At 32.2% G+C, this 15149-nt stretch overlaps 1 protein-coding gene across 1 annotated transcript in view; it reads left to right on the plus strand.

Annotated features, from left to right (window-relative positions):
- Nucleotides 1-15149, plus strand: part of LOC106688260 (division abnormally delayed protein) — a 91392-nt gene that overhangs the window by 52755 nt on the left and 23488 nt on the right. Inside the window, exon 2 of the mRNA XM_067048344.1 lies at nt 7186-7445. Coding sequence (XP_066904445.1) covers nt 7186-7445 — 260 coding nt within the window. The remainder of the gene's footprint in view (nt 1-7185; nt 7446-15149) is intronic.

A 15149-nucleotide genomic window follows, 5' to 3' on the forward strand; every position in this document is an offset into this window, starting at 1 on the left:
TATAAAACAAATGCTTAATGTTAATTAATGCTGTTGATAGTATGATAAACCTTATTCTACATACCCCCTTTTACCCACAATTCAAACAGTGTTATAATTGTGTTTAGCCTCTTTAAAGCCATTGAAAAGAAAACGTCAAAGAGTGATTTCCACTAAATTTATTTGTGTCCAATAAATTAAGGTGCTGCGCACACTGCCCATTCTATCGATGACGTGTGCGCCGTTAACGAGTGCTGTGTTTATGTGTTTCAGAGTGTCTCCACATAAATCGCTAAACAGATTTAAAATAGTAAAATAAATAAGATCGTAGGAGCCATTTTGTTGTTGACAACAGCTAGTTACGAATACGTATTGAACTATTATTGTCAAGGAATTGATGGCAACATCTTTTCTCACCATTGATTAAAAAAAAGATTCCACCTTGCACAACCAGCGATGTACCGATTGTACAAAGTAGACTACACTACCTATCAGGCTGACTACTACTCTACTGACTTTTTTTAAATTCCTGCAATACTTTTTACGATACAAAAATTTTCAAATCAAAATTAGTGTTAAAAATACTTCTCGGAAGCTCATTTTTCCAGAGGATAAAATTTTATTTTTCGAGGTTCTAAAATTTCTTTGCGGAAATACACAAGTGTACGTCACAAAATTTCATTGGTTCTGATGAAAATTATATAGACAATTTTGTTGAAGTATACATACGCTACATTTTCAATTAATATTCAAAACTTGTATTATTTTTGCACCGAATCAATATATTTTCAAAATCAAAATGTTAAGTTATCCTCCCACCTACGTTACCGCTCTTGCACCTCCAGTAGCTCTCAATGTGGCTCAGTACATTCCCTTTTTAGTGAAATTAGTTCATGCGACCTTTCTATCACACTTGAGACATAAAATAAATTCTCCAGATTTATTTCACACAAATAAACTTTGGTTAGATCAGATTTCTTTTTTTCTAACCGGATATTTTATGCAATACATTTCTATTTTTTTTTTCTAAAACGTTTAGGCTCTGTTCTTTCTTTGGGGAATGTTGCAAGTTTACAAGTTTCACATCCGCTGTGTATATTAGCAAGTATAATTGTATTTTAAATTCTTACTTCCAGGTTTCTGTACGGTAGGCGTGGTCGTAATAATCTCATGTTTCAAAAGTTTCTCTAATTTTTACAGTGCTTTCATTCCCTATTAATATTAAGGAGGTAACGTTCTGCCTTCGCCTTTCAAATGGAAATTACTGTTCATGGAAATTGGGTCGCTTTAAGGTGGAAAAGATTTCTGTTATAATTATGGATTGCCTGAAGAATGTTTGGTAAAAGGTGATTCCAAAGTTTTAGAAAGATAGAATTTTAATGGATAAATTACTGTGGTGTAGTTGGATAGCAGATATGGTTTTAAGAAAGTGTGTGAAATCTCTTAAAATTATCTTAGTCTCCTCTACATTGAGCTTTAGCTTGATTTATTTTGTCCACTGACTAATTATATTTACGTTGTACTGGCATTGTTTTTTTGTCGTTATTAACTGGTCGGAATAATGGAAGGACATTAAAAATTATTTGTAATAGTACATAAAACTGGTTTCATCCGCTTAAATGTTGTTCGCATGCAAATAAATGTGCTGGAGTCTTTTCTTTCAAGGAGGCTCCAAGAAATAAAAACTAGATCTTTTCTGTCTCGTTGTATTATTTACCAATGAAAAAGAGTTTATTTCTTGTATTTACTAACTAATGAATAATCTAATAGTAAAAGAAATTTAATTTTCATTTACTATAATAAAAATATAACCCCATATTAATTTAACCATCGCAAAAGAACGCAATTTTACGAATATGAAATTTAATATTTTAATAATCGTCTTTTTAATGTAGATATTTTAAAATTATTTTGGACCCATAGTCAGGGATGTCGTCATATTGTGAAAGGAGGTGTCATCACACCAAAAGTTGGGAGATTTATGGACCTAATTTATGCTGCGAAAATTCTGCTTAAATATTTTACTCAAAGATTCTAATATCTTAGTTGATAAGTAAATAAATCGTAATTGTATTTATATAGTGTTGTTTTAAAAAGAAAAGAAAATTAATTTTTGTCAAATTTTAGCAACAGGTAAGTAATAGTTTAAAATCCAAAAGAATCAATAAAATTAAAATATTTCATTCTATAAACAGGAAATTTAGAGAATTTTAAAAAAGTTGGGAATTTTTAAATTAGTCATTCCTCCCCCATAAAATTGCTGTATCAACGTCCCTGTAAAACAAGGGAGTTTAATTTATCAATTATAATAAAATATATATACATAGTTTCAACATTCTCCAACCTGGTTATTCTCAACTTAATTTTCATGTCACAACCATACATTATTTATTAAAATAACTTAAAATAGTCCAATGAGCTTATAATTGTCAATTATTTCTTTTAATATTAATTCTTACTTGCATTTTTTGTTAAACTATAATCAACTAACTTATGAACACTTAATTTTTTGTTTATTTATATCAAGTTAGTTGATAACAGTAAGACTGTAAACTAAGAATTAATAGCATATTATATGCAATAGTTTATAAATGTAGGTTATTTTCACGTTATGTAATGTATATTTGACTTCACTCCTTCATAGCAAAAGCGAAACAAAAATCCATGCATAAAAATAGTAAGGTTTAGGTCGAGGTAAATTGGAATGTCCGTATTTCTGCCACGCCCCCGGGCCCATCAAAAGGCCTGTCTTTTTGGCTTCACTTTTCCTACCAACTAAAAAGGGTAACTTTAGTATGCTCCTTCCTATAGCAAAATAGCTTAATACTTTTTTTTATGAATATGGTTATGAAATTGAAATTAAGATTGTCCTTTAGAATAGCTAGGTTTTCCGAAACGTTGAATTTTTAAAGGGAATAATAAGGAATGTTGAGATGTTTATATTTTATTATAATAAAACTGGTCTCGAACAAAGAATCAAAATATTTATAGCACATATGACAAAAAAAAAGCCTGGTTTTATTTTGAAATAGACGCGTCCCCACACATTACCGTAACCGGAGGTTTCATTCTCTACTGTAGAGATTCTATAGCCTTTCCCTAATCTAGTTCGATTTTAAAAAGTAACGAAGGTTCACGGAACGTTATAGAATACGGTAAATAAAAAATAAATAATTTTTTATGTAGGAGATGTACTATTCAAGCAAACAAGCGAAAAGTAAGGAAGCTTGGTGTTAATAAGTGAACTTATTATCAACTTGAACTATCTATCTCCTATGCACATCACCGCTATTCCGATAAATGAGAGTGAAGTATTGAAGAAGAGAAGCGAAGGAGAATGAATTATTGTGAAGAGTTGAGCCGAGTAAAGCCCTCCTATCAACCACGGCCTGCCATTCACTACCTCTCCCCTCTGGATTGACTGATAAAATTGTCAAACAAGAGCTACACTGCTACACCCTCCCAACCCCACTCCTGTCAGATGTTCTGTCCGACCGCTTTTGATGGATGGACACGCTCGCAGCTGCCGGATTCCGTACTACCAGTAGCCAGAAATATAATTCCTCTCGTATGAGGAATTATTTGTTTGAAATTTATCTATACTAATATTTAAATATGATGCATACCGAAAAGGGCTTAACTATGGATGGTAATATATATGTGCTTGGACATACTGATGATTTGGTACTGTTTGATAAATTCGAGGAACCTATTATAATACTAAATACAACTGTGTTGAAAAAGAAACTAGGCCTCGAAATAAATATTAAACAAAATATATAGTTAGCAGTAGCAACGGAAGCAATTTCTGTGATATAGGTATAGGAGGAAATTCATCTGAGCAGGTAAAGAGGTTAAAGTAATTAGGGTCTACGGTAACTAGAATAAACGAATTTGAAGAGGAAATAAAGGCGAAGTTAAAGTCTTGAAATGGATGTTATTTTTCAATTTCGAAATTTCTTAACTCGCACCTTCTGTCTATACATATAAAACTAAGAATTTATCCTTCCTAATGAAAGTAAGAACAGCGCCTTAAGATCTTTTTTAAAATTAAGTATTGAGTAAAATATAGGACCTAGGAGGATGGTTTAACCGGATAATTTAGAAGGCACAACTTTGGGTAGCTTCACCCGTTAAATATAATTCAGGTTATTGCCTTGTGGTGAATAAGACGGGCTTGTAAGGCTATAAGGTGTAGTAATAAACATATCTCTAAAACTTTAATAAACACTGACCCAACGGTTAACTTCCGATAGTACAAGAGCCCAAGAGGAGCTTAAAAAGGCAGTTATCTCACCCCAATTTTTGATTACCTAAACAAAAACTATGTATAATTACTAGTCAAAACTGTTGAGTCTGCCAAGTATAGGTAGGTGGAATAAAAAATGGCGGTTTCAAAATTTAGAATTAAGGGGGGGGGGTGCTAATATTGTAATCCTAAATTTATTAGTAAATATAGAAGGCATATGTTCATATACCCTGTTTTGTTTTTTTTCCCGCTAGATCGTGTGCTTGTACCTAGTGTGAGTGTAATGTAATGAGTTTTGTGAGTAATAAAAAACCTTGTCTCTCGAATCTAGTTTTATTTATTAACCAACAGTTTCAAAACGTTCAAAATAATTAATTTTTTATTCGGAGCTCTATATCTTTAAAACTACCAACAACAATAGGAAATCTAAGATAACATCATTTAAAGTAGAGTAAATTTGCTAAAATGTAAGCCCTAATAGAGCTATTTACGTTCAATAGTTCTCTAGATATAGCTTTTTAAATAGCTAGTTTAATGGGCGAGAAAGTAGTTTATGTCGTTTATTTTCATTGGAGTAGTAGTTTTTATGGTATGTTTAGTTGTTTGGCCAAATTTTCATGCCAAATTTATATTAGTTTGTGAATATCATAAAAACTATTACCCCTACGAAGATAAGTGTCATAAACTACTTTATAGTGAGTTAAATCTCCTTTATTTTGAGTGTTCGCAGACATATGTGCGTCTTATGGGTCTAGAGATATATTTTTTCAAAAATCAAACATTTCATACAAACAACTATAAATAACTATAATATTTTGTGAGTTTATTTTGTCAAATATCATATAAACTACTACTCCTACAAAGATAAATATTATTAACTATTTTATAGTAAATTTAACTACCTTTATTTTGAGTGCAGGAAGACATCTGTACGTCCAATGGTTTCTGAAATGAGTTTTTTCATAAATGAAACTTATTGCCCAAACAACTATAAATCAATTTATTTTAGCAAATATCATGAAAACTACTATTCCTACGAAGGTAAAGGTCATAAAATACTTTATAGTACATTAAACTAGCTTTAATTTGAGTGCTAATAGACATCTGTATGCCACATAGTTCTTAATATATAGATTTCTCAAAATAAATTAACTAACTACTGATCTTTCAGTACATTTTTTATGAAATGTTGCTTTTCAAAAGGCTATATCTGGATAACTATTGGACGTAAATAGCTCTGTTAGGGTTAATATTTCAGCAAATTTACTCTTCTTTTAGATTTTCTGGAGTTGTTGGTAGTTATTAATATATAGAGCTTCGAATAAAAAAAATAATTATTTTTAACGTTTTGAAATAGCCGCCATTTTTTATTCCACCTACCTTTACTTGGCATACTCATCAGTTTTGACTAGTAATTATACATAGTTTTCATTAAAGTAATCAAAAATTGGGGTGAGATAACCGACTTTTCTTCCCGGCTCTTGTACTACGAGGGGTTGATCACACCAAAGGATTGCGTGTAGACAGAGAATGGTGGTATTGGCATCGAACTCTTGAAGTCTTTTATTATTGTTCTACTAATATCTAAAGCTGAAGAGTTTGTTTGTTCGAATGACCTTATTTTAGGAAGTATATATAAGCCTGATGTGTAATCATTTTATTTCGTTAGATAGACCGTTTATTAAGGATGTGTAATATCATAATATTATATTACACATACCACCCACAAGAACGGATGGGTATCCATATAATCAAAACCATGCGTCACTAGTCGTACGTAATCATTATCGTGACAATTCTTATAAAACTTAAATTTTTAATGGTGGTTCTTTTTATGTTGTAGATTTTGCCACAAGACTGGGTTGTAAAAATAGCTTATCTAAGAGATTTAAAAGTCCATATATATTTTTTTAAATACCTAATCCGGCAACTGTAATTTGATACAATTAAAGTAGTATAATTACTATCCATAACTATAATAATGTAATACATAGTAATAATTAGTATAATTAATACGTTATAATATAATAAGTTATGATAATTATAATATAATTAATATACATCCACTTATATTTGTTTTATTTTTATTTCAATTTTATACTCTTGCATCAGCTTTACCTACTGTATATATATTATTATTTAGGCCTGGTGATGACCTACATTGTGAGTCAAAACTTTGGTTATTAATAAATAGTTGAAATAACATTTTTTCATCTTTACCTCAAACTTATATTTAAGGCATATAAAAAATATATTTACACTACTGGGAAAAAGAAGTTAAATTTTACTGTGATGTCATTGCATATTTATACAATCAATTTTAATGAAAATAAACTTTCTCATGTGGTGTCCCAAATGATAATCTTCAAAGAATTGGTTAATTTTTTAGTTTATAGAAAATACTAATCACAGTTAAAAAAAAAAAAAACTTACTAGACGGTTCTAAAAAAATCTAAGATACATTTTAGTATGTTATAATGTTTTAAATTATTTGAATTAATTATCGATTAACGTTTTTTTAAAGAAATTTATTTAATATCTTAAATGGAACGAAACGTTTTGTTTGTCGATATTCCCACAAAGGGTTCTGGAGTTCCCCCACAAGTACGACCCCTTCCATAAACCACATGCCACGCCCTGAAATATCACTTGAGCTTGGCCAAACTATAACTTGAGAATCCTTGAAATATGTTAGGAGCTTGTAGCAGCAGGGTTCCGAGTTAGGATCTGTTGTGAAGACTTTGCCATGGGTTATCGTAGCAAGCAACTTGATATTGATATTTTCTGTTTTATTAAATATTATACGAGTTATTAAAAGGTTAGTTTTTGCAAACTCGAGATCCTTTATTACCTCTTATTTATAATTCCTGCTGTATTATATTGTATTTTTTTTTTAAGATAATATTTGTATATTGTTTATACACTACTTGTATACTAACGTGTATGATGTTTTCCAGGTAAAACTGCGATGCGGGCCCCCTAAGCTTGTTCCCGTGGAAAACACGACCACCGATCATCCTCTTGCGATCGAGAAGCTGGACAACAGCTCGGCCAGGGCGGAGCAACTGGAGAAGCAGCTGAGGAACTTCTTGGCCGAGATCGAGACGACCAAGGCCAGGGGGCTCTTTGCCAACTTGGCGGAGGCCCTCTGTTCTGACGACAGCTTTGCAGAGACCAGGGACACCGCCGACTGCTGGAATGGTCATCGAGTTGGAGAGTGAGTAGGCTCTTCTTCAGTTATAAGATAATATTTTAGTACAACATTTTTTTCTTTGTATATTCCTTTACCGCCAGATCGGTCTGGTGTGACTTTCACGATAGTTATTATAACAATTAGATTTGATTTTAAAAATTGATGATTTAGTGTTCATCCTAATATATTTCAATATTAGCCCCTCACCAGTGTTTTAGAATAGAATGATACCTTACAGATAACCCCCTATTTCATATGTCACGAAGGAGTTCATAAAAAATATTTAAAAATATAATAAGTAAGGTAGTTTTTTTTTTACGCCTGAAAAACTAGAAATATTAGTTATAATGTTTTTATGAGGAGAGTTTTGTTTGTTTAACTACATCTCTTTCATAAATTAGTATTTATCTGCAATTTTTTTCAAGTAATACTAAATTTCAGTTCATTTTACCTACTTTAGTTAAAGGCAAAAATAAATTAAATGTATCGATTAAATATATTTATTTATTAAATATTAAAATAAATTAACAATTAACAAATGAATTTTGAAAGTTTCCATAACTTCAGCTTTAAACCTAATTGCAGTTTATATCCAGGAAAAGGAAATCACAGATTGTTGATTAGGGGAAACAACTCCAATTAACCTGACTTTTCGGACGTTATTGAGCTGCGCCGTCAATCAATCACAAAAGCCTCGCCCAATTCTGTCAATTGATCATAATTAAAATTAACTTACGGGTAATGACCTGAATATTGCTATGTAACAGACCTCTTTGTACATAAGTTCTTTTTTTTTTGTTTGACAATTCATTCTTCATTCAAATGGCACCAAGGGTGAATAATATATGATAATGTATTAAACATATAAGTACAAACTACTTTTTTAGAGGAGCATAATTTATCCTACAAAATTGAGATCATTAAATCCTAGTTAAAGATGGTTTATAATTTATGGCCTCTATCAAAAATTCAAATGATGCTATTAACGAAGGCGATGGAGGTTATTATTAAGACAGAGCTTTAATTCAACGAGGAAAGCTAAATCCGGTCGTTATTGGCGATTGTTAACTAGGAAGGAGAGAATTCACTAACGAACCGTTCCCTTAAACTAACTACTAGAGGAAATGTTTTAATCAAACTAACTGTGACTAATAACCTCTTTGTACGCCTCTCGGGTATCAACGCTGCCTGACTAAGGAGGTCCAGCTGCTTTATTTGTCATTTGTAATTCGCTCTCTGGCATTCTTACCGGCTTCTAGTAAAATTGTCATAGGGTAAATTACATCGTTTAAAAATGTAATACATAAATTTTCACAACTATCTGAGGTTCTGTCTTCCTTGAATCCTAAATCCTCGACATGGAGACTATTCCTAAGCACCAATAAAGTGAGTATCTGATTTGTGAACCATGAAAAAACAATATTTTTTAGTGAAACTGTACTTTCTTCTATCCCAGTTATGTACCAAATGAAAGACGTTCCTTAGTTGGTTTTTTTTTTTTTATTGTCTTCAGAGGCCATGAAGATCATTTTTCTGGGATTTTGTCTTCTTGAGCATTTGTAGCTTTAATGGGTATATTCCCCGCATTTGTAGGCTTCAAAGTAGAACTTAACCTTTGTCTTATGTTCATTCTAACAAAAACACGTTTTAGATTCATCTCTCATCGGTCCTACCTTGTGAGTTGCCTCTCATATACAGAGGGAAGAGGGGAGAAATGGACGTAGCTTGCACATTACGAGGTAGTGAGTCGTACAGTGGAAAGTAATTATGTTGAGTTTATCGTCCCTAGGTCCTATAACTTAGAACAGGAAAGCCTTCTTAGGTTTTTTGGAGGGTCCCTCAAGAAAGAAAATTCAATCCGCCCAGGCTGGATTGGAATCAGGATTATGACTGAGATCACTAAGTTTATAGCTCGACCATTCACGGTCGCTTTCCTAAACCTTAACTTTGGTTGTTTCCAGGAGCTATATATTGAGTATACCTGTTAAATAGGTTAAATTTATAGGCGTTTCAACAAGAGTTGCTTCAACAGTTCAACGTAGAGCTCCAAGCGCTTCGACTTTCCATTTCCACTAAGACTTCCTCCATCCACCTTTTTCGGAGCCGTTCGCGTACTCTTCTTCGCGGTGGAAACCAATTCAGTACTAGGTTCGTCCGAAATTCTTCTCAGATGTCATCTTAGGCGACGTACCCCGATCCTTTCGTTTACTGATATACCCCTCATACATCCTCTGGCGAATTATCTCATTCTGGTGACATTGTCATTGGCCAAACTGAAACGGATGCGCTTTTGGTAGACAGAGAGACCTGTAAAATGGTGAAAATATTTAAGTTCCTGGGTTCATATTTGGACGCAGCAGGATCGTCTGAGCATGGCGCTAGAAGGAAGGTGAAGCAAGTTCGTAAGGCAACCCAAATGTTACATGTAGTCCTCTGAAATACAAATATTTCTATCAAAATCATGCGTCGGATTTTCACAGCCATAGTAGAATCCATCCTGACTTACATTTAAGAACTCAAATCATTTCCCCTATGTAGTTAAAAGTGCAGGCGCTTGAAATTAATTTCTAAAGATGTTTCGGCGTCTTATTAAATTCAATTTTTTACTGTTTCTCATGTTTGTAACATAACACCTTCATTCACTCATATACCCAATTCTTACTCATTAATTCCTAATTAAAGTCTCTTCATATCGAATACGTGTTAGTTATAGCTTCGAGAAACGGCAGTACATTTTGTTCAGAAAATACAGAAAACTGGTAAGCTAGAGTGACTATAGCATGCTGAGTGGACAGTTAGCCCCGATAGCAGGTACTTCAGGCTTCAAGTGGAGGAAGGAACATCAGATTTACATTGAGATTGGGAGGCAAGGATCCCAGCTGCTGAATATCACCATCACATACCCTGTCACAGCTTAGCTGCGAGGATCGTTTAGGAATGGGGGAATATTACCCATGCCGTCCTTTAAGGACCAAAGAGCTTTAGGTTTCTGTCTGAAGCTAGTGATATTTGTTTAACAGTATATAAAAACCGTGTACCAAGCACATACGTCGGTATATCTTACTTAATGGTTTGATCTTTCTTCAATGGTTTCTGTCACTTCTCATCAGCAACATCTTTGTTTTGATCCTTTTTTTTTTTATACTTGATTCAGTGGCTCTTTTGCTCAATAATTTGTTATTGCAATTATAAGATGTGGTTATTTACATTTATAAACTTCTCTCTTAATTTATATTTAAAAAAAAATTACTTTATTTGTATCTACTCTACTTTAATTATATTCCCTGCAAAGTATGCTTTTTCTAGAAATTTCTCTTGGGTAAATTATTATTAACCTTTATAAATAATTTCAATATTTTTGATTAGCTACAATCCTATTGTTGAAGTTATAGCTGCATTTAGAATTAGGATTATCGAAAGTAGCTGAGGGAATCTCATAAAATTATTACTAGCTCCATTTTACATTAATCCCCTACTTTCTCCAAATTTATGTTAAATCAGATGAGCCGTTTTAGAATAATATGTGTCATAGACGAATGTAACGTATGTGTAAACAATTTTTTTTTTTTATTGAACAGTGATAATACAATTTTCTACAACTAGGGAAAACAAGTATTAGTGTTCTAAGTATTTATTCATACCTTATATTCAGAAAATTGAAGAATGAAAACAAAAATGTAAATGATAAGTGACAATAGTACTCACATGGCCATTCTATTTTACGCCCTAAAGCCCTAATAAACAACAACAACAGTACTCACTAAATTAAATAAAAAAAAAATAAATAAATAGAATTACAAATATGATATATAAAAGGAACAAGTTAACGGAATCTGATGAAAACAATATGAAAACAGCTATGTTCCAAGCCGCACAATCCCTGAAAATTTCATCGCAATTAGATTAAGGGTTCGATTATACACGAACACAAATTTGACTATGGACTGACCGACACTGAACCAAATTTGTTCCTTGATATCAAAAACGTAAATGCTAGTAAAAATTGTTTTCTAAAGACAAGATTATTTTTTAATTCCTGCATGAATAACTACCCTACATTCAGTGGTGAAAAGCAAAACCTTAAAGTAAAAAAAAAAAATTAATAACCCTATCCAAAGGGGTTAATTGTACATACATATGTACTTAAATACATTGGTCAGTGGTTTGTAAATTTGAAGACTACGAATATTGTTACTTGGTATCCAACACAACCTGTTAATTACTGGGTACTCTGGTCTATTATAGCTTGCTATTATGAACCTCTTCTAAATTTTTCAACTTGAAATTAATGAACGGATCTTTTCTTATTCAATACTTGAACTATAAAGATACTGTGATTGTAAAATGATCTTGTTAATAACTGAGAACTAAGCTCCCAGAAAAATTTCAGAAACAGATATAACCTGCGGTTATCAGCTGTACATATTAAGGGCAGTTCGCATTGCAGTTTTGAAACAAATTCTGAAATTGTTTCACTATCTCTTTGAAAAATATTTAGAAAATAATGCTGGGCTACTATCACACTATTTTTTTTTTGGAATAATCATTTTTTTTAAAATTCATCAATGAGTTCACCGTGTGATAGACTCTTTACTGTTTTTTCTGGACCCTATAATGTTGCCAATTTATTGTAATTAGCAGATCCAATACTAACACTTTAGTATAGAAAAATTAACTTAACCCTTACCTGTTGCTATGGGAGGCTGAAGTTTTGAATCTATTTCATCAATCATTGCTTTTTGTGATTCTTGAAAGAAGTAATTTAAATTGCTCAGTATTAATTCTAAACAAAAATTGTTTTTCTAAAAAAAACTTAAAGAAAGTCACTGGAAACTGAGAATTGAAAATTAATAAAAAAACAAACACGTTCTGTTCACCTCTTCGCCGACTAAAATGATCTTGTTAATAACCATTAGAATGCATCAGTTATTTTATTACAATATGTTCACTGGATTAGGGAGGTTGCCACAGTTTGGTCTGCAAAATGATCATATTCCCTATTGTTCAGGTAATGTGAAAGTAGATAACAATGTTGGAGACATGTAAATAGATTATAACAGTAGTTTGTAGTTGCACTTAGCTAAGTAACCCCTGAGAAGTAGTGATGGTCACTCAATTAGATTAAGATTGAGTATCCCCCGATCCGAAATCCGCTAAAGGGACCCCGAGGCCCTCCATCATGGATCGTTCCTTTGTTAATGGCTAGCCATCTCTATCTCTATTCAGCTCGATTCCATTAATACAATGGATCTTATTCCATTACTATTTCAAATGTTTGTTGCTTCCAATGGTGATTCATTGATCTCAACTTCGTATGTATTGGAAATACTTTTTGTCAGTTGGTGAGCTTATAGTGCGATGAAGGAAGAAAACTCAACATCTCCTGCAGGAGGCTCAACTTACCAAACATACCGATGCACAATTTGTATAAACTATCAATTTCAACTTGGTATTAAAACGACTGCTACTAGTTTTGAAAGTAAAAGGTCGTATAACAGTATAACTCTAGAAGAGAAAACTTTTACGATGTTAAAATGCTTGTGATTCCAATGTTTTACCTTGAACTAAGAGTAACATACAATAATCTACACCAAAAGTAAAATACAGCATTATACCTTTTAAAACATAAATATTTTTTTTTTTTTTTTTTTTTTTTTTTTTTTTTCCCGAACCCTCTAGAAACAGAACTAAAATGTGAATTAGTAGTGCATACATACAAACATAAATATTCTAAAAATTCAGCCCTAAAGAATATGGTGAATTCAAAAAAATTAACGAGCAGGTGCCTCAGATGTTTGTAATTTTATAATAAGTTGACTTTTCTGTTTTTATTTTATTAGAATTGATTAACCTGGAATCCTCATACAAGACTGAAAAGAGAGGAAACTGCTCGTCGATTTCGACTATTACAACACTTACTAGAAAAAAGGGGGGGCGGTAGCCACGGGGTAAAGCGCGTGGCTACTAACTCTAAGGACCCGAGTTCGAATCCGGCTGGGCAGAGAATTGTTTTTTGTTCTTTTTCTTGAATTGGGTACCCTTAATTGGGTAAAAATCTAGCGGACGGGCTTGATTCTGACCAAACACCTCCTTGCATTACCGTTGGTCTAGTAACAGTTCTTCTTTACAAAGTACTGAACCTCTGTTGTATCGGTACAGATTTAAATTTTTTAAACCAGAATAACTGTCTTAACTTCCAGTTCATTAAAAAAGACTGACTTTCATGACAATTATTAAGACTATCTGGACATACATAGTTGATTTTTCAGGCTCCACTAAACCTTCGAATTCCTCTCGTATCCATTCCTTACAATCCAAAATCCTTCGTAAAATACTCAATGCTCTTTACTTTGTCAAAAATAAACTTATACACAAGGACCTTAATGATCCATAGCCATAGCCCGAACCAGATACTATTCCTTCCATTATATACTCCCTATCCACCCAAACCCACTAGTTTCAAACCTTCCTTCCTTTTCCATTCCTGAAAATCCTCCAAGGCGCCTGAAAAGAAGTTGGCCACGAGACCTGCTAATGTAAAACCGTTATTAGAGTGCTTCTCATTAGGTAGTTTCTCTACACGCTTCTATCACGCCATTATAAACTAAAATCAAATATACTGGATGTATGTATATGAATGTACCGTTGTAAATAGCAATAAATAAATTTTTTTTAAAAATTTATTAGGGGTATTCATGATCATTAGCTTAACATGTGTAAGTGTGTTAAATGGAAAAATTGGTGTTAAATAGAGAAATAGTTTCTTCTTTTAGCATGTTAAAAGTATATAGCTTTTAACATTATTGAGAGTCTGTTAATAGGTCTGCTAAATAGAGAATGACGTCACGCAATTGACTAGGTGAGCTCTACACAATTTTGTCTGTTGCGTTGATAGGTTAGTTGCTCTTAGTTCGTGTTTGGTTTGTATTATTTTTGTTTTGGACGTTTTTAAACTCTATTAAAATAATATTTAAAAAACTAGGAGGGGAAACAATTAACAATTGAGGTGGAGAAAAAATAATATGACGAAGCTGTTAGAGACTTTATTACCTCGTAATAATTACAAATCAAGCTGCCCAGAAATTGCTAGGAATTACTATGCATTTAACCTATAAAAAGGACTTTAAATTAGGTCGCTTGCAATCCTATGTATTTGGCATGTTAAAACTTTTTACATTTGACATAACAAAAAAAAAAACCCTATTATTATATAGAAATAAAGCTTTTGCATTACAGATAATTTTAGGGTGATTCTCAAATTACGACAAATCTTCAGGTTTATACAATTATTTCAATTATTGCAATTTCTAGAAACTCAAAAAGAAAAAAAAAAATTGAATGTTCTGAGGTGATGTATTAGCTTAAACCAAAATCAAGCAGAGCATGATATACAACGCAAAATCTACTAATAATATTTCGTTAGAAATTTTTGCATACATTATCTTGACTAGAATGATGCCATGGCAATGCTAAGTTTAAACAACAACGTCAATTGTAAAATGAACTTTAAATTTTGGATCCCTTTTTATAAGGCTAACGATAATTAATCATAATAAAATATCCAAACAAATCATCTATTATTTTCGATCGGCTCATGTCAAAGAAATAAGACTAAAAGTGGTAACTGTAATGTTTAGAACTGCAGGGATTTCTCAACATTTTGGAATCCCTAAAGTCATTCAAATTTTTTATTTTAGGTTTTAGTTTGATGGATTCTCTTTTTTTACG

Source organism: Halyomorpha halys, unplaced genomic scaffold, assembly GCF_000696795.3.
Source record: "Halyomorpha halys isolate HHAL.00 unplaced genomic scaffold, Hhal_1.1 Scaffold1092.1, whole genome shotgun sequence".
Taxonomy (NCBI): domain Eukaryota; kingdom Metazoa; phylum Arthropoda; class Insecta; order Hemiptera; family Pentatomidae; genus Halyomorpha; species Halyomorpha halys.